We start from the raw sequence: 18882 nt of genomic DNA, 5'->3' as shown, positions 1-18882 counted from the left end.
AAATAAACAATTTGAAAAATAAATTTTAATTTAAAAAATTGTTTTAATATTAAAAGGCCAATAATCTCTTCACTTCCTTCTCTGAGAATGGATGTGGGCCAGCTCTGACCTAGAAACCCTATAAAGCTCTTAGCCTCCTAAGCCACCATCACCACCAGGTTAACAGGACCAGAGATAGACAGCATGCCCAAGCAGGACCTCACATAAAGTTCCAAGTCCGGACAGTCTCTAGGGAAAAAAAGAGGTCACATAAAAGTGGAAAGGGAACATGCTGATCTGCAGGGAAGAGAAGAAAAAGCAAAGGGACAAAGAGAAGCAGAGACAAGAATCCACAGAATTCCCCACCCTCCCCCCGCAAAAGAGTCTGAAGTCCACAGAATCCTAGCTTGTCAGGAAGCCGACCTTGGAGCAGGTAAGGTACTCACTCCCTTAGGCATTCTTATCTCTGCCCTCTCCCCTCTTGTTTGGCCTGATTTCAGATCTTCGAAAACAAAAGAAGCCTTAAGCTAAGACAAGCATGGGAGGAGAAAGAACTTAACGACCCAAGTGTACCAAGCTGGAGAAACCAGCACCTAAGAGACGGTCTGCCTGCTCCCCCAGAGGCCTCTTGGAGCCAGGATGAGAAGAAGGAATGGAGAAGGAGAGGAAGAAGGCAGCTGTGAGCAACCCTCCTCCCCACCAGAAACACTCCAGCATGGCCATACCTCACATTTTTCAAGCATCACAATTTCTGTGCAGAACCTACAAGGGAAATTTATGCAGCTTATGAAACGAAAAAGCTAGTAATGTCTTCCCATTTGCCTTTTTTCCAGTTTTATTGAGAAATAATGGACATACATCTCTGTGGAAGTTCAAGGTGTAACACAGGATGGACCACAATAGGGTCCACTAACATCCATCTTCGCCATTTGTTTTTAGAGAATAAAAAATAATAGCCATAGAAAGATTTGCTGTGGTAAAGGGAAGGGAGGGTGACAACGTAAGATCTTAAAGCTTTCTTCCCTCTGTGCTGCCCTGGACCCTTTGGCTTCTACAAAGAGAGAGCCGGCACATTTCAAAGTCACTTTAGAGCTTACAAAGTAAACACGCATTCCAAGTTATTCATTTTTGCTAATAAAGGAGATTTCTTTTTCCTGTATAAAGGTCATTTATACCCTTGATATTCTGAGAACAAGTGGCCAGTGACCAAGTAGGGACATTACTGTGAGGCTTTATGAAGAGGCAAATATTGCTCCCAACTATCACACCAGATCTATAACATCACACAATGTTTCATTAGCTAACAAGACATTTGCTTTCAATGAATGAAAACTATAATAAAGAGTTGCTATATTTTAAAAAGTAATGAATGTAATTTTTGCTCTCTTTTATGTTGCTATAAAAAAGGGCCTTAAGTGTACTTCTCATCTGCTCCTCTTCTTTAACTACCATAATTTATGCAGATAAATGTTGGATGAATTGCATCAAGAACACTATTCAGATTGCTACCCATAAAAGTACTTAGCTATCATTTTCTTTTTCTCCTATTTATATGTCTTTGTATTACAAAAATCAAGTTACCAACATTAAAAATGATAGATTGTCACCAAAAGTACTGAGGCATAACACTGAATAATAAATTATTAGTCTTTGAAGGTTAAAACCAAGTTTAAGAGATAGCAATGCTTCTGTTATGGCGGACTCTTTTCAAACTGCAGTTGACGGAAGGAAGCTTACAAGTGACAAAAACTGACACCCTGCTAATGCTATCAGCCTGCAGATTTACTGCAAAACTCTAAAGTACTGTCAAGGGCAGATCAATGTTTGTGATAATTCACAAAATAATTTGGCTTTACATAATAGGCATCATGTTATGTGACTTAAAAATGCAACCCCTAGGGGCGCCTGGGTGGCTCAGTCGGTTAAGCATCCGACTTCGGCTCAGGTCATGATCTCACGGTCCGTGAGTTCGAGCCCCGCGTCGGGCTCTGTGCTGACAGCTCGGAGCCTGGAGCCTGCTTCGGATTCTGTGTCTTCCTCTCTCTCTCTCTCTCTGCCCCTCCCCTGCTCACCCTCTGTCTCTGTCAAAAATAAAATAAAACATCAAAATAAATTTAAAAAAAAAAAAATGCAACCCCTAGTGTCTAAATGCAAACATGGGGAGGCAGCATGTGGTTTATCCAGCCTTCCCAGAACTTCAGCCTAGCAGGGCTCAGGTCGAAGGAGGAGGACAGGTATCTTGGGGACTCTAACCATTACCATTCTCTTACCTCCCCCCTTCAAAGAACCTCATTGGAAGAAAGATCTATCTTCTGAGAAAGCATTGTTCCATCCCTCATCATTCCCAACTAAAGACTCCAACATCAACAATGTGACAAAGAATAAATCCATGCCCTCAGAAATGGGGGTGTTACCAGTTCATACATGAAAGGATCTGCCAAACAAAAGATATCTTTGTGGGTATCCCAAACACTATGTAAGGAGCTAAACAGGGTAGAGCAGAAAATGCTGGTACAGCACACTACTTGTCGACATCATTCAGCAAAATGGAAGCCCTTCAGAGTTAATACACTGCTTAAGCACTTATGTGATTTAAGAGATATTCACAAACTTGACTCACAACAGAATCCTAACCACATCATGGGCAAGAAGGAATCTACCAGACTCTAAATCCATGGGGGGCAGGGAGCAGAATGCTTGGCATACACTTGATGCATTATACCTTTTTGTTGAGACGATTAGCAAAGCAGCAATTCCCAATTGATTTATTCTCTGGACTTCCCACATTCCTATTATCCCAATCTTTATGCTAGGATACTTTTAAAAAGTTGAGGTAATCTCTCTTGTTTATCAGGTATTGCTAGATCACCAGTTAAAAGTTCATACTCAAATGAAGTTTAGTATAAAAGTTCCAATTCCTTTCAGTAATTCATTCATTGGAAAAAAATTTATTGAGCCTACTTTATATAAGGCACTGTTCCAGGACTTTGGGATATATCCACTAGACGGCAGGGGGAGAACACAGACAAAAAAGCCCTGAAATCATGGTATTTACATTTGGGAACTAATCTGAGAATAGCAGTATAAATCACTGACCCAATTAATAAATGTATACTGGTGACCTGCACAGGACTGGCAGATCTGGGGGTGGTCTACCATCACCTCTCATGTCTGTGATCACGGCGGACTCTGATGATCAATTAGGGCACACTCTCAATGCAGCAGAACTGAAGACCCTCAATATAGCAGGCCAGGTAACCACCTCAACTGGATTACAAGCATGTGATCAAGATGGCATGTGCTTGCCAAGATATTATGCAAGGTATATAAAACTTGAGACCTAGATCCAGCCCTAGATAAGCTTCTAGTCTATTTGAGGAAAAGAGCCTTTTACAAAAAAATAAGAATACAGCCTGATATAAGGTGTTGCAGGGGTTACTGCATAATAATTCAGACAAGAATGGTTCAGATCATAATTAGTCTCAGTACTCAAGTTTCAGCTTTGCGGTCCTTCATTTGCTTCTGCAGCCTCAGGAGAGGCTCTGGAAGTTTTGCATTTGACTTTGAATTTGATTTTAAAATGAAAATGGGAATGGAGGGGACAGATGGTAGTGTTGGTAGTATAATTTCTTTGTAATATTTTCTTAAACAGTTTCTTTTTGGGAGAGCACAAGTGGGGGAGGGGCAGGGAGCTGGGAACAGAGGATCCAAAGCAAGCTCTGCGCTGACAAGCTGACAGCAGCATGCCCAACGTGGGGCTCGAACTCACCAACTGCAAGATCATGACCTGAGAGCCAAAGTTGGTTGTTCAGCCAACAGCTACCCAGGTGCCCCAGGGGTATAGTTTTTAATGGACCAAAGATGGGCTTTCTTGTCAACCATCTATTCATAACAACCCTGTCCCAGATTAGCATTAAGGTTCAAAGTCTGGAAAAATCCTAGCTTAAAGACTAAACAGGAAGGACATGCTAGTAAAAATAAAAGTTTCTTCATCTGTACTTAAGGAGTTTGTACCAGATCTCTACGGATCTCTCCAACTCTCTGATTCTAAGCAATACAGGCTCCAAAGCTCCCTCAACAGAAATGAACACCCTCCCCCCTCCACACCAAAAAAAAAAAAAAAAGACAGTCCAGCAGGAGACCTTCGCTCATGTTAAAACCAAACCTCACTCAAAGGATACATTCGGTGTCACATATATTCTTAAAAGCTCATTCTTACTGGTGTTATAAAATTAGATAAGGACAAATAAATTATCAAATATAGAACAGGAATGGGGAAAATAGGAGCATAATAAATATTGCACTAATCCAATATATTTACTTCTTTTTTTATTTAATGTTTTTTATTTTTGAGGGATTGGGGAGGAGAAGAGAGAAAGGGAGATAGAGAATCTGAAGCAGGCTCCAGGCTCCGAGCTGTCAGCACAGAGCCACACGCGGGGCTCAAACCCACAAACTGTGAGATCATGCCCTGGGACGAAGTCAGATACTTAATTGACTGATCCAACCAGGCACTCCCAATGTTTATTTCTAATGGAAGTTGCCTTACATTAAAGCACAAAGTAAAGTAAAAACATTCTTTCAGTTCTATGCTACTTGGAGAATCTGCTTTACAGATTTCCACATCTACTTATGCCACCCTCTTCCTCTTCATTTCACTCAACTTCCAGAAAAGAGGAAGTTAAATGCAGTTAACGGGTATAAATGACCGACCAAACCAGTATTTTTTCTCAAGCCAGGATCCATGGACAAATCTTGGGAATCTAAACACATGAGAAGATTGTAATTCCACGTTTAGGTCTTAATAAGCTTAAAAAGGAAATGAGTAAATGACAATTATTTCGTTTAAAAGTAAAGGAGGAGCACCTGTGTAGCTCAGTCGGCTAAGCCTCTGACTCTTGACCTCCAATCAGGTCAAGATCTCGGCTCAGGCCATGATCTTGCAGTTTTTGAGTTCAAACCCCGTGTCATGGAGCTCTGTGCTGACAGCCCAGAGCCTGCTTGGGATTCTGGCTCTCCTTCTCTCTCTGCCCCTCCCCTGCTCACTCACATGGGTGCAAGTAGAGGAAAAGAGAGGGGCTTGGATTCAGACATGCTAAGAATGCTTTGGGCTCTGACGCATTAGGATTTAACTATATAGCCCTATTCCCAAGTGTGGGGCAAACGAAAAGCAAGAAGGTTAAAGAATAGGAATGCCTCAGCTGCTTCAGATCACCAGAATGGTCAGAATAGTCCTTCAATAATAATCAGAAATGCCCCTAAATGGAGACTTAATCTCTGCATAAGGCACCCAAAAAATAATACTTCCACTGCTATACATACATACATACATACATACATACATACATAAATCTGGATCACTTGCCTTAAAAATCACCATATCAGAGTCCTGCTATGCAATCCTCATGCCCATTTTTGCACCTGTTTTATTCTTAATGTGATCGGCATGTTGGATGAACAGTATCAAAAGAATAAGCGACCCATACACTGAACTCTCACTGATTTTCTTATAGGTGATAACTTTTTTGCCCTGAAAATTCACAATTGAAAGATTTTTTTTTCATTGGAATTAAGTTTTAGCTGTCTCCAACAACTTAGTAAATTGTGACTGAATTGACCCGAGAAAACAAAAAAACAATGAAAGGAACAGTGGATCACAGGTCTACAATCATCTGTTTGAAATCTTTCTAGATTAATATACATAGTTTATATATTATATACACATACACACATATATTCACACACAAATATATACCTGTATAGATCCGTGTATATCTATAAACTCAGTTTTTCAGATTTTAGAAATGTAATATAATTCATATACTGTACATGAGCTAATATTTCTAGCTGGTATTCATGTTTCTACAGTGAAAGATAGGAATGTTTATACCATAAAAAAATAATAATGTGAGATCAGGACTCTTATATAAATATAAAATGAATGCATGTAAGTTATTTAACTAAATTCATTAATGAATCAACCAGTAAGATGTACCAGTTGAAAGGAGAATTCCAAGTACCACACATACCAACAGTGAAGAATGCCAAAATGAATTTACAAATAGATACAAAACTGGTAACCCTCAAGTTGGGTTAGTGTCCTTAATGGAGCTCCTGTAAGCACCCTGTATCCTTTCCTTCCCAGTATGACATAGGTTCGAAACCACTAGGCTCTCTGTCAGAACATGAGTTCCTTCAGGCAAGTCAGAATACCAACCAAGTTTGTACCCCTAATACCAAACCCAGTGTCTGGCATAGAGTTGGTACTCATAAATTCTTGCAGAATGGAATTCAACTCTTCTCTAGCACCTAATATAGGGATTTGGCAATTTTAAATGAATATATGATACCACTACCTGATTTTACAAGGAAGGGAATGGAAAGGTTTAGGCCACTTGGGGTTTGTTATTGTCAGAAGAAGGCGGCAAGGTGATACACAGTTTTGAACTCCAGTGGGAGGGCTGGTAGAAAAAGAGGGGACACAAAGGAACCAGTGAGCTCATGGACAGAACGTGAGTCAGTGGTCTAGACTAAGCATAGAAACAGCTCCATTCTCCAGAGTGGAGGCTGGACTAAGTCCCAGAGTTTAGAATAGCATTGGTCAAAGTATACTTCATGGATTATCAGACCCATAGGAAGGTACCTGATAAAGAGAATTCATGAGAATACACCAGTGGGTAAGACTATATACTCTCTTCTTAGATATACACACGTGTACCTGAGTATATACTCTGAAGACCCCTATAGTTAAGACAAGTGTTGAACTTTGTTCTACATGGAGCTTTCACCATAAAATCCATTCTTCTTATGGTATCTATCACACCATGCTGTTCGGACTGGGGTCAGATGTGAGCCCAGAGTTAGATCTACAAAAGAAATACATCTAACAAAGCTCAGGAAAGCACTAAAAGGGCAAACCAAGCCAGTAGACAAGAACAAAGGCAGGAAAGCCAGACACAGGACACGGTGGGCAAAGTCAAGTCCAAAACAGTTAATTTGGAACCACAGAACACTCTTCTCTGTAGAGTATAGGTATCTCAAGGCAGATGCCCTACTTAGGTCATCACTTGGTCTTCAGGGCTTGAACATGTCTGAAGTAATATGGTTCCAGAAACATAGAGCAGCTAGAGAATGAAAAAGGCCAAGCTGAGTAAGACCTTACGTCTATTTTTTATTGCAGTTCTAAACCCTGGATGCACATTAAAATTACCTGGGGTACTTTTAAAACTTCACATCTCCTAGGCTCCCACCCCAGAGCCTACAAAATCCCTCTTTTCTAAACAGAGAGCTTTGATAAGCTTCCTATAGTATCCTCTCCCATTACAACAAATCTGGCATCCGCTAATGGAAGCAGTGGAGCCCTGGCCCAAAGACAGTAGGGTCCTAATGAAAATTCAGCAAACCCCACCCTGTCCAAAGAGTTCTCTATGAAAAGTGCCACAAATTTCCCCCAGAAAGTGCCACTCTAGCTTTTCCCTAAAAATAGCTTTGCTTCCTTGGAGAGGTCAGATCCACAGCCTTGAGAGAGAAAAGCATAAACACAACTCTTGCCAAACCAGGCTCTCAACACTTAAATCAGCTTGCTCTCAAGTCCGCACAAAGTTCCAAGAACAAGGAGAGTCTTCTATAAAGGGTTTAACAGGAGACCATGGTTATGCAAGGCACCCAGATCCAGTTCTCAAAATGCTTCATGTCCAGAAGTTCTAATTAATTATTACTTTACCAAACGAAAGTGAGTTATGTATTTCTGTCATTTCATCCAGGATCTTCTCCAGGCTGCCAAAAAACATGAACATACCCAAATACCAAAACTATGTAGGAAGGCTACAGAACGTCCTCACCAGAGACAAGACAGAGTTTTCACTTCATAAATCACCAAGAAACTCTGAAAAGGCAGCCAGTTGAAAAGACAAGCTACACTGGTGAAATATTTTCTTAATTCACCTCATTCAGGGTAATTGATTTTTTTTTTTACTTCACGAACAAGTAATTTTTAATGTAAATAATAAAGTCACTTAACCGTGTACTCTTATTGCATGTGGAATGACAAAGTTTTTATCTGAATTAATTAGGTGATTTTTCACTAACACGGATTTGTTGCTTTTACTTAAGACTTTGTTTTTAATCAAATCCCTTCCCACCCTGACCCTCACCCCACTATGAGATGAAATGGAAAGCAACAAAAGTTTCTTAAAATGTGTTTCCCTGTGTTTCTTTCCAAAGGATTACGATGGCAAAACCCTCAGCATCAGTACAGGAACTACCCTGCTTCCCTGAGACGAGGTAGGTATGCAAATCCCAGGCCCTATTTAGAATGTGTTTCATCCCTGTGTCATCACTGCTGGGAGCATCAGCCAAAATTCTGACATGCACATCATTGTCATACAACTTTTCACATCGTAGTTCCTGCTTTTAAGTGTACAATTAATGACCGTGAGGAGAAATTCAAGCTATCTTGCCAGAGAGGTGAAATTCTTCCCCTTTAAGAGTAGAAGGTTCAACCCGGCAAAAAGAAGAGACCCTCAGTTTTTATTTTCCCCTCTGTTTCTTATCTCTAGTCATCCCATCCTACTCACGAGGCAGAAACATCACAGTTGGGGGAGGGGGAGACAAAATTACTTCCACATCCTGTAATTTGTCTGGTGTACTGGAACAGAGAAACAGTCTTATGAAACCCAAGCCACAATCCTCTTTTAATTTTATCATTATTATTTCACTTTGGAAATCGTTTTATTTTTTTATCTGGAGAATTTTTTCAGCTGTTTTAAGTGTTTTGTTGTTGTTTGTTTTTTTGGTTTTTTTTTTTTTTTTTTTTTTTTTTACAAAGTTCAATGAAAAAGTCAAAAGAAGTCCCAATTCCACTCTTCCCTCCTTATGTAAGGCAATCTTTGTATCGTGTATCTTTTGCCCAGAGAAGGTACATTTGTGCATATCTGTGTCACTTTTGTGGAAATTCTTTTTGTTTCCATGCACCAAAATTTACTCGTCTAGCCAAAAGGGGAAAAAACATATGTATCACATTCCTAGGAGTTACCCTCCCTCATACTATCTTCAGGCTTGAAGGGAGGACCTTGGGTGTCCTCACTTGTCTAGCTCCTTGCTACTCAAAGTGTGTCCATGGACCAGCAGCATCAGTGTCATGTGGGAGCTTGTTAGGAAGGCACATGCTCAGGTCCCAGGCAGACATCCTGAATCATCAATTTACATTTTAACAGGATCCTAAACAGATTTCACATGCGTAGCAAAATGGAAGAAGTAAATAAATGGTCTAGTAAAAATTCCCACTCATGGTAAATAGAATCTTCTCTCAGAAGTTCGCTTTGCCTGTGCCTCGATTCTTCCAAAGTCTAGGTGTGCAGGACCATAAAACCCCAGCGGCCTTTATGGTTTTCAGCAGAGTAAAGCAGTCATTCCTCAAACCAGGCAGCAAGTGAGGAAGCAGGGAGGAGCGCCGAGGGGTGGTGGCAGGAGCGGCCTCCCCCAGCCCGTGTGTCTCAACACAGCAGAGTCATTAATTAAGATACGCCCCGCTGCTGGCGAAGCAGTCACTCTGGCGTTCCCTGTCTGCTTGGGACTGGCGTGAGGTGTGAGAATCTGGGTAGCCTTCTCCATGGCTCTGCCCCGCTGGCGTTGATTGTGTATGATTAATGATTTAAAGGAATAAAAAGAGAAAGGTCAACTTCTGAGTTCAAGACAGAGCAGCTACATAGGGAGTAATTAAGATACTTGTGTAAGCATGATTAATAAGCACAAACTGGCACTCTGGGCAGTAAACAAGACGCAAGCAGATGGTTAGCATGGAAAAGGGTTTTTTTTTTCCTTCTTTCCTAAAAGCAATTTTTCAGCAGCTTGAAACTTGGCTTGTGAATTCTTTTCCTCCCCCAAGTCTCAAAAAACTCATTATCTCCACAACCTTAAAACACACACACACACACACACACACACACACACACACACAAAACCGTGGTGAACCCCTTTCAAGACTCACTCATTCTCTCTTTTCAAAAAAGATACCTTATTATTTTATTTTATTTTTACAGATAACTAGAGTTTGCTTGTAAAATGGATGCGACTCATCTTTGTTTCTCTCTGCCTTTTATGTCAAGCGTCCCATGCACTGCCAAGCCTGACAAGGTGGTTCACTGCACAGTCTTTTAACTCCCACCCACCACTTCTCCCTCCCACCCCCCAACCCTGTGATGGGCAGAACAGAGGCATCAATGGTGGCATTTCTGGAGAGTGCTGGCAGGCAGGTGTCAGAGCCGTCCAGCAGTCGCCCCTCACGAACACTAATCAGCCCTGGTGTTCTTTTACAATCCATATCTAATTCGCAAGTTTCATTCTTTCTGAAAAACAATTACTAGGTTTTGAAGTTCATTGTGCATTTACTCAACTGTCTCTTCACATTAACGTAAAGTGGGAACAAGAGAAAATAGAGTCAGCAGGGAAGGGACATCAAAAGATGTTAAGAGTGGATGAAGGCTTTATTTTAAGAGTAATATAATTACAGATGTGTGCAATATTTTACAATAAATGAAACACAAAAGGTGTATCCTGTGCTTTCAAGATTGTGTGTGTGTGTGCGTGTGTGTGTGTGTGTGTGTGTGTGTGTGTGTGTGTGTGTGGAGAGGCAAAGAGAGACAAAGAGACATAGGAGAGAGACACTCAGATGTACACATTCCCGCAGGGATGGGAAAAGAATGAGAGACGGGTCATTTAGGACTTAGGAAAACAAAAAGATTCTCCCAGGATCACAAGAGTAAGGTATGCATCTCACTTAGCAAAAAGAAAAATAATTTAGCCATGACAGAGTAAGCAGACTTAGTGGGAGAAGGAAAGGAAAGGCAAGGACAGAGAGTGTGAAAAAATAGAGGCAGGGAGGGAAGCAAAGGCAAAGAGAAAACAAAGAGAAATGGAGAGGTGGGTCTTAAGCAAAAACTACAAAGAGACTCGGCATACCTGATGAAGAAAATGCCATCAACCTGGAGTCCTTCTCCCAAATGCCATTTCTTGAACTTCCTAAAACTCATAATGAGTTGCTAGCCCCTGAACCACTCTCACTCACTTGTGAGGTTAACTGGCCCTTGACAGATGCAGAAATGTACTTTGTACCAGCAAGTTGCCATGGGTCTCCCCAGGCCAGCCTCAGTCCAGTGACCAAGTCTGTGCTCACCATTTCCTGGCCAATGCCCGGGGTCGCCCACCTCAACACCTACTACAGGGACCAGTCCTGTCAACCTTGTCCATCCACCAAAAGACAACAGTTCAGGCCCCAAACCTGAGCCCACATCACTCAGCCTCTATGTCCTCAGGACCGGAAACCACCACAGGCAGTGGCCCCTGAACCTAGTCCAGCCAAGGGCCTCAAAAACGTGCCCAACTATATTCTCTTCTTCCTTACCACCAAAACAAAGGTGAGAGGGGAGAGGAAAGGAAAGGGAAAAAAACTCAAGCTTCCCCCAATAGAAAATTCTAATATATTATCACCATGATGCTTGGTCTCATGCCTCAACCCTTTTTTGTTTTATACTCAACACCTTAGTAATTCTTAAACAGCACTTTCCAAAGGTGTTAGAAAAATAGCTGAAAATGTTTGGAATACTCTAATATTACCCAGAGTAGAATGGGGTTCTTTTCTGTAGAAAGCTTCAGTCCCTTTAAGATGCTAACATGCTTTGTGAATTGTTCACAGCGAGCTAAAGCACATCATTTCCCAAACTGATTTATCTTCTAAAGCTACCCCTCCCCAAGACTTGGGTTCCATGGAATACTCTTTGAGAAACACGTATCTACATCTAAAAAAAACTCTTTGCTGTTTGAGAGTAGTAACTAATTTAACCTCTATCTTTTCCTTCTCTAGCCTGAACATACCAGTCTTACAAGATTTTTCCCTCAGAGATCTATTTCCTATTCCTTGAATCATTTTTCCACCAAACTGCCACACCTCCCATTTTTTCCACATTCTCTTTGAACTCTTGTAAGCAACTTCAGAGCTCCAACAAGGATCTCATTCATGCAAGCATGGAGTGAAAATGGCTTTGCACGTCCTACTCCCTTTAATGCAGCTCCAGATTATACTGGAGTTTTGCCTGGTCACCCCACATTATCTGTAAGTGCAAGCTGAGATCTCTCTCCAGATAATTTGCATCCATAAATATATTTGTTCCAAAGCTATTTAGGAGAAGTTTTGGAATAAGTGCAAAAAAGTCTCAACACTGTGGAGGAAGAGAGAGGGGGAAGAAAGGAAAGGCCCACATTTGGCAGGGTCCACACTCTCAGCTCACACAGACCCATCTCAGGATGTACTCTTTAGAAAAAGGCTTATAAAATCCCTGCAGAATATAGACACCAATGTTCACAGCCCAAGCAAAGAACAGTAAGGGAAAAAAAAAAAAAAACAATATATACGCTCTCTTCTTTATTAGGATCCATCTTCAGTCTAAGACTCATTACCTTGTACTTAATTTGCTTCAACAGCCTCTCCAGTCTGCCTTCCTAATTTTCATCTCTTACCCTAGAATCAAATTTGAATACATGTCAAACACTACTTCCACTATGCTCCTCCTCTAGCCAAGCACACATTTAATCTTCCCCATAATCCTAAGAAATAGGTACAGTAATTATCCCCATTATTCAAGTGGGAAAACTGAAAAACAAAGAGGTTAAGTCAACCCCCCAAGATCACACAGCTAGAAAGTGGGGGAGCCAGGATTTGACCCCTGGGCCATCTGGTTCCAGGGTCAATGCTTGCCTGGCTGCCATGCCTATTACCTAGTCTCACCCAAGCGTTCAACAGTAGCTTCCCATGGTCCAAGCACACCAGTACCATGCACCATGCTTCCTCCCAACCCCCGCTTCCATTTTCTTCTTTAAACATCTTCCCAGCATTTGTTATGTGTCACCATCTTTAAGATCTTTCTGACGATTCTTAGCCCCGTGTCCTTGCCTGTGAATTCTAACCTGTGACCTATCGCACATGGCTTCAAGCTAAAGGACTTTATGGCTTGTACTCTTCACCACTGTTTTTAGTATGTCAGTTGCTTTATCTCCTCAACTAGATTAGAAACTCCTTGAGGTTTCAAATGACTGCTCATAGGCTGAACAAATAAATGGACATCCTTCTACTACTACCCAATGTGGCCCTTTGTGGGTAGAATCCTTTCATCACCACCCAATAAATCTGGACCGTGCCAGGATTTTCCTGGTACCAAGGCTGCCTCCAAAATTTTCTCCCATGCTCCCTTTCTCTCAAGCCTAAGCCTCCATTTTATTGTCTCTCAGGCTGGCCCACAAATTGAAATAGAACATGATGCTTAATTTTACATCAACCAGTTAAGCTGCTTTAAACACTTCAATATTCCCCAAATGTAGTTAAATATATGAACTTGCACTTAGAGTTGTCAACAACGCATTGACAATTTGTTTTATAGTTGCATGTTAATCTACAATCTGTTTAATGCAATCCAATACATTATTCGGGATGGTGATATATAAATTTAAGTCCTGGAGCATGAAATATCATTTAGGATTAAGGCTCTAATCTCTTAACAGAGGAGATATTTGCTCACAAAGGCAAGCAGCTAAGAAGAGTCCCTGCATATAAAAGGCATCATCATTGTCTCCTGCACCAAGGAACCAGCTACAGGGCATGCCAATCCTGGAGGGCAGATAAAAGGGGAACAAAAGTTACCTCCCTTCTGGCTCCCAAAGACTTTCTCACTAAATCAGCCTCACAAAATAGTTAAAAATTCACTGACCAAAAGTACTGTTTATGACTACCTCTTCGTCCTCCCCAAAGTCCTCAGGTAGGAGAACAGTAACAAAGGCAGTGAGGGCTAACCCATATAATGCAACCATATGAAGTAGGTCCTCTTATATCCCCACTGTTTCAATGAGAAAACTGAGGCAGAGCCAGGAAGGGGCACTGCTGAGCCAGGGCCTCATCAGCAGAATCTGGGCTCTTCGCCACACTTTCCTCTGCTAATCACCCCACATAAAACACTAACTGTCAAGCTTATTTCCAAGCCAAAGAATGGAGACCACTACAAGTTGCCTGGGATAAAGTAAGTGTTCAACAAATACTTTGGAATGAGAGAAAGTATGAGCTACTGTGAGCAAGCAGAAGAAAACGACAAAAACTACAAGTACAAGATACTCATTATCCTCAAAGAATTCAGAGAAGACAGGAGGAAAATAAGAAGAGATCAGCAGAAGGTCATTAAAATGCCAAAAGAGGGATCACAGGAAGAAAGGTCCCAGAAGGAGAGCTGATGACTTGGGGGTTCGGAAAGGGCCAGGGTGGGATGAAGGAAGGTGCAGCTGAAAGAGCCCAGGCTCCTCGCCACATTTGGACAAATGCCCTCCTCATTCAAGCCCCATGGAAAGAGCTAGGTCAACAGTTTGTTACCAAATGTCACTTATCCATATACGAAACCCCCCACCTATAAACATACATTCTTCAAGGCATATACCTTTCAGGTTGGGGACCCAATCACAGCCTATTCCCTGCCCACAGCACACATAGACCTTTCCTCTGAAAGCATATATTGGTCACTCTGATAGGATGCATCTTTCCACAGAGCCCAGCCCTGTCAAGAACTCTGGTTCACTGTGACTAACTCCAACATAAGGACCTAATCTTGGATGTTCCATGCCCAATCTGCCTGAAAACCCAGTTTCACCCAAACTCCAGTATTGCTGGAAGCCCTCAGAGACATGGGCAGATGGCATAGGCCACGTGGTCAGATGAGCAATAGGCTGGCCTTGCAAGGTACTTACACCAGGCAGACCAGCAATGCTAACTGGGGTGGTCAGCCTCCAAGAACTACACCATCACAACCTTTATCAACTTTGCGCTTCCTTGTTGGAAGTGATACATATTTCAGAAATGTCAAAATTCTTAGAGAAGTGTGGTGATAAAATGAATAGGCTGTTTGCTCTCCATATTGATATACCCGATTTCACTGTCAAAGTGCTTTTAGTTATAATAGGAAATGTACAAAGTTAGCTTTGCTTGTTTTGACAACCACAAAAGAGATTTATCAGCTACATGTACCCACTGAAGCTGAGGTTTCAAAGTTAAAATTGGTTCTAGCCAAGTTTCAATATTATTAATGTTTTCATGATAACAAAAACATGTAACTTTTCTGATAGTTCTCAATGCCTTTGTGAGAAAGAGTTTTGGAAATCTGGTCCACTTGCCAGAAACTTCTGTTACTTTTATGCAATAATTCAAAAGAAGTCCATAAAAACTAGAGCAAAGTTAATTTTACTGTTTAGTTTTTAAGACAGGAAAAGTTTCACATGACTTAAAATAGTGTCATTGAGATTTCAAATCCCCGAGCTGTAAGGATTTCTTTCCATTTCCTTCTCTGGTCTTCTCAAATACATGCTTTTCCATTCTTGTTTTAATTGCTTCAAATATATGAAATTCCCCCTAATTCTTCTGAAAGCTCTTACAAAGCCGTGGTCAGATTACTCACTTTGTCAAACTTTCTCTTAAGCTGCATTACTCTTCGGAGGCACTGGTGTTCACATCTGTGCACTGTACAACGTTTGGCTTTACCTTCTGCGCTCAACTTACTCCAAGACAAGTAGTTATTAGCACATCTTCATGCCAGTAAATCTTTCAATGAAAGAATAAAGAGAAGGAAAGGAAAGGGAGGGGAGGGAGAAGGACAAAAGCCAAACAGTGAAAGAGTCCAGACATTAAGGAAAATGGAGATCTTTCACAATTTCCCAAATATAGAGCTGAAAGCTAAATCGGGCAGCCTCTGTCTTCCCATTTGTCTGGAAGTTCCAGGAGTTAGATTCTACTTAGCAAATTTTAACATACTCCTGAATGAGAACTATTCCATTCCATGAAGTTGGTAGTTCCACTTCAACTTCCATGAAATGAGTAAACTGACTAGCATTATCTCAGGAACCTCCAGGACAGCCCTATAAAGACGTGGACGTGGTGTTCCCAGTGTACATCCGTGGCCCCTAGAGTTGAACACCTGCCTACAGTCATACAGCTCCTAAGTGATAGAGCCAGAATTGAACGCTTGTGCCACCTCTTGCTGAAACCATCTACTCCCAAATTACAATTACTACATTGCTAAGAGGGCAATCTTTCAACCGAAGATGTGTTTCCCAGCTTCACAATAACTGTCCCTCAGCCAAAGAAAGAGGACACATTCAGAAAATGCCTTATCATGAAGGGTGGTCACTGACTGCTGGTGTGACTTCCAGCCTTGGGAAGCAAAGGTTTCTACGAAGGCCAACCTGGGGACTTTACTAAGCAAATCCTGGAAAACTACGGAAAGTTTAACAGACACAGAGAAGGCTCAGAGAGGTGTAGAAAAAAAAAGGTATATTCAGCAGATACCAAAAATTCAGAAAGGAATGCTAATGGAATTTTTTTTAATAATGTTTACGTTTTAAGCTTGATGTTCTGTGAAGCTGATGCACAAACATAGGATACTGGGCTCAAGTTGCAAGAAGTGACTTCTCACACGGGAGCATACAATACTTTGAGTCGTGAACTAAAATTAATAAAACAAGTCTTTTGAGTGTTAACAATGGAGGAGTTTGTACTACATTGAAATTATGTCTAAATGGCTCCATAGTAAAGTATATGCACAGGTGCAGGTTTGTACCTCTCCCAGTGCTAGCACGTGCAAGGAGAACCCACAGACACTCTACGAATGCCTCCACAATTATAGTTTTATCATTACATTATCTTGTATACAACTGGAGATTTACACTGTCACCTTACAATTCTCCCACTCTCCGCTTTTTCTTCAGCAAAGGGGCAAAATTAATTTATTTTAATTTAGATTTAATTTAGATTCCTGTTCTGTAAGACCTGACTAGACCTCTAGCTAAGCAAGAGGGAGACAGGAACTGCAAAATTCAACTTTTTCCTCAAGAAAGCAGACCCTCACCCATCAGCTCAAGTGACAATTAGCAGTTTCTGCAGCACATTATATGAACAGAACTAATAAGGCGAAGGAATCGGGGGCAGGCTTTTCCCTTCACAATCCTGTCTGAAGCTTAAAAGAAAGTCTGAAAACTAATGAATTCTGAATTCATGTCAGCTCAGTAGAGAGCAAAGTCTTTTATCTTCACCTGGAATAGGAATGAAAGAAGAAAAGCCCAACAGTTCATCCACTTCCCCTAAAACATACTCTGCTTCAGTCCTATTCTTGGCTATGAGAGTGTGGAATCCATTGAAGCTGGAACAGGTCTCATTTTAAAAGGGAGCAAATCTGAGCTCAGAGAAGTTAAGCAACTTGCTCAAAGTCACAGAGCCAGTCTTCATATCCAATATCCCTGGCCTGGAGTCACTGCTACTCTAGCAGAAGAGGGGGAAAAAAGTATGGGCTTTACTCCAAATGTGAAGAATGTTTGCCCAAATTTTTTCTCTAAGTGTTTATGAAATTATAAATCAACATATGAAATATGTGTCAACTAAAGATAGGCATTAATGGGTTCAGAAAGAAATGATCAAAGGGGACCTCACTTCCACAGAATGCCTCCTGAACAAATAGAAGGAGCACATTTACACACGCATGCACAAACACAGGCCCCCACAATGCATGCCTGTAAGACCCAAATATAACATCTCTCATGGATTCCCTAAAAGGAACTCACCAGAATATTCTGCAACAGAGGACAGCTGACTGCACATTTTATAAGAAACAAAGTCCTAGGCCCAAAGATTAAAACAAAGTATAAGCAGCTCAAAACCCAAGAGGAAAGGCTTAATGCTTCACAGAACTACTCACAGACAAGTTTAAGAAGCAGGTTATCAGACAAAATAGTTCTGCAGAGCACTGCGATGTAGTAAGGAAAACAGCTAGTTCCTAACTAAGTTTATCTGCTCTGACAGCTTCTGTGTTGGCCTGGCAGAGGTTGAGTGTCTACACAATGAACATAAAGATAACCTACGATGGCTACACATCCCCATCCATTTGCCAAAGGTCACTAAGGATTGAGCATTTTGCTTCAGTGCCTCCACTAATCCAAAGACGTGCCAATCTGCTTACTGTTATACAACATCAGGAGGTTCGGATTTTACTTATCGAGGGATGTCGGACTCGCTTTGTCAGAACTTGGTGACTATTAGCACAAGGCTGAGTGACCATGGCTGCAATGAATTTTTAAAAACTATTTGGTTTTAGGATGCCCAGGAAAGAGGATGTGACTAAACAAGATGGCGGTAACTACTGTTGGACAACATTCCACTCTCAGAACATAAAACCTGAACAGTGGAGCATTGAGAAATTAAATTCATGGCCTGGAAAACAAGCCAAGATTAAAAAATGTCATGTTGATACAGTAGGTGCTCTTGAGAGTGGGGGGAAGATGTCAGAAACTGGATTGATTACATTTTCATAGCAATGTTGTGTGATGGAGGTGGGGAAGGGTCAAGTGTATCAATAACCCTCTAGTGCTCTGGGGGCACATACCATATCTTTCATCAAAAACCTACACAATCTACAAGTCCACCATCATCCAGCTCAAAATTTTCAGTCACCAGGGCCAAAGACCCTTTCCATAGAAAGCTAAGTAAGATCAGTTGGGTCCTACGCCTTCTTTTGGGGCCACCAGGAGGTGCTGTTAGCAGCAACATGGTTCTCAACTGATGGACAGTTTGGAAGGAGAAAGGTACTACGTTCCCTCCTGTGATGCAGCTTTAAAATTTCATTCTATCCATGTCTAAACCAACATCCTTTCCAATCCTCACAGAAGTTAATACTTTTCCTTAAATGTCAAAAAAAAAAAAAATAGGCATTCATGAAATGACCTTGCTGTGAGAGGTCCCTAGACTTCCTGTAGACAAACTTCCAACTCATCTTAAGACTGAAATTGGGAGTAAATTCTAAGAGGAAGAATACTCAAGGGCTTGTAACAGCG

At 41.2% G+C, this 18882-nt stretch overlaps 1 protein-coding gene across 6 annotated transcripts in view; it reads right to left on the bottom strand.

Annotated features, from left to right (window-relative positions):
* The window catches only part of LRMDA (leucine rich melanocyte differentiation associated), a 1047682-nt gene that overhangs the window by 806144 nt on the left and 222656 nt on the right, over positions 1-18882 (bottom strand). Inside the window, exon 1 of one of the 6 annotated variants that reach the window (XM_045437738.1) lies at positions 10939-11271. The exons of 4 other annotated variants lie outside the window; for them this stretch is intronic. In XM_045437738.1, the coding sequence (XP_045293694.1) occupies positions 10939-10957 (19 nt within the window). In that variant the 5' untranslated portion in view covers positions 10958-11271. Of the gene's footprint in view, positions 1-10938; positions 11272-18882 lie in introns of those variants that run through there. One more of the 6 variants, XM_045437739.1, reaches the window with a different exon arrangement.

The sequence above is a fragment of the Leopardus geoffroyi genome, chromosome D2, assembly GCF_018350155.1.
Source record: "Leopardus geoffroyi isolate Oge1 chromosome D2, O.geoffroyi_Oge1_pat1.0, whole genome shotgun sequence".
Lineage (NCBI taxonomy): Eukaryota > Metazoa > Chordata > Mammalia > Carnivora > Felidae > Leopardus > Leopardus geoffroyi.
The sequence above is the reverse complement of the archived record's forward strand: the minus strand, read 5'-3'. Positions and strand labels throughout refer to the sequence as shown.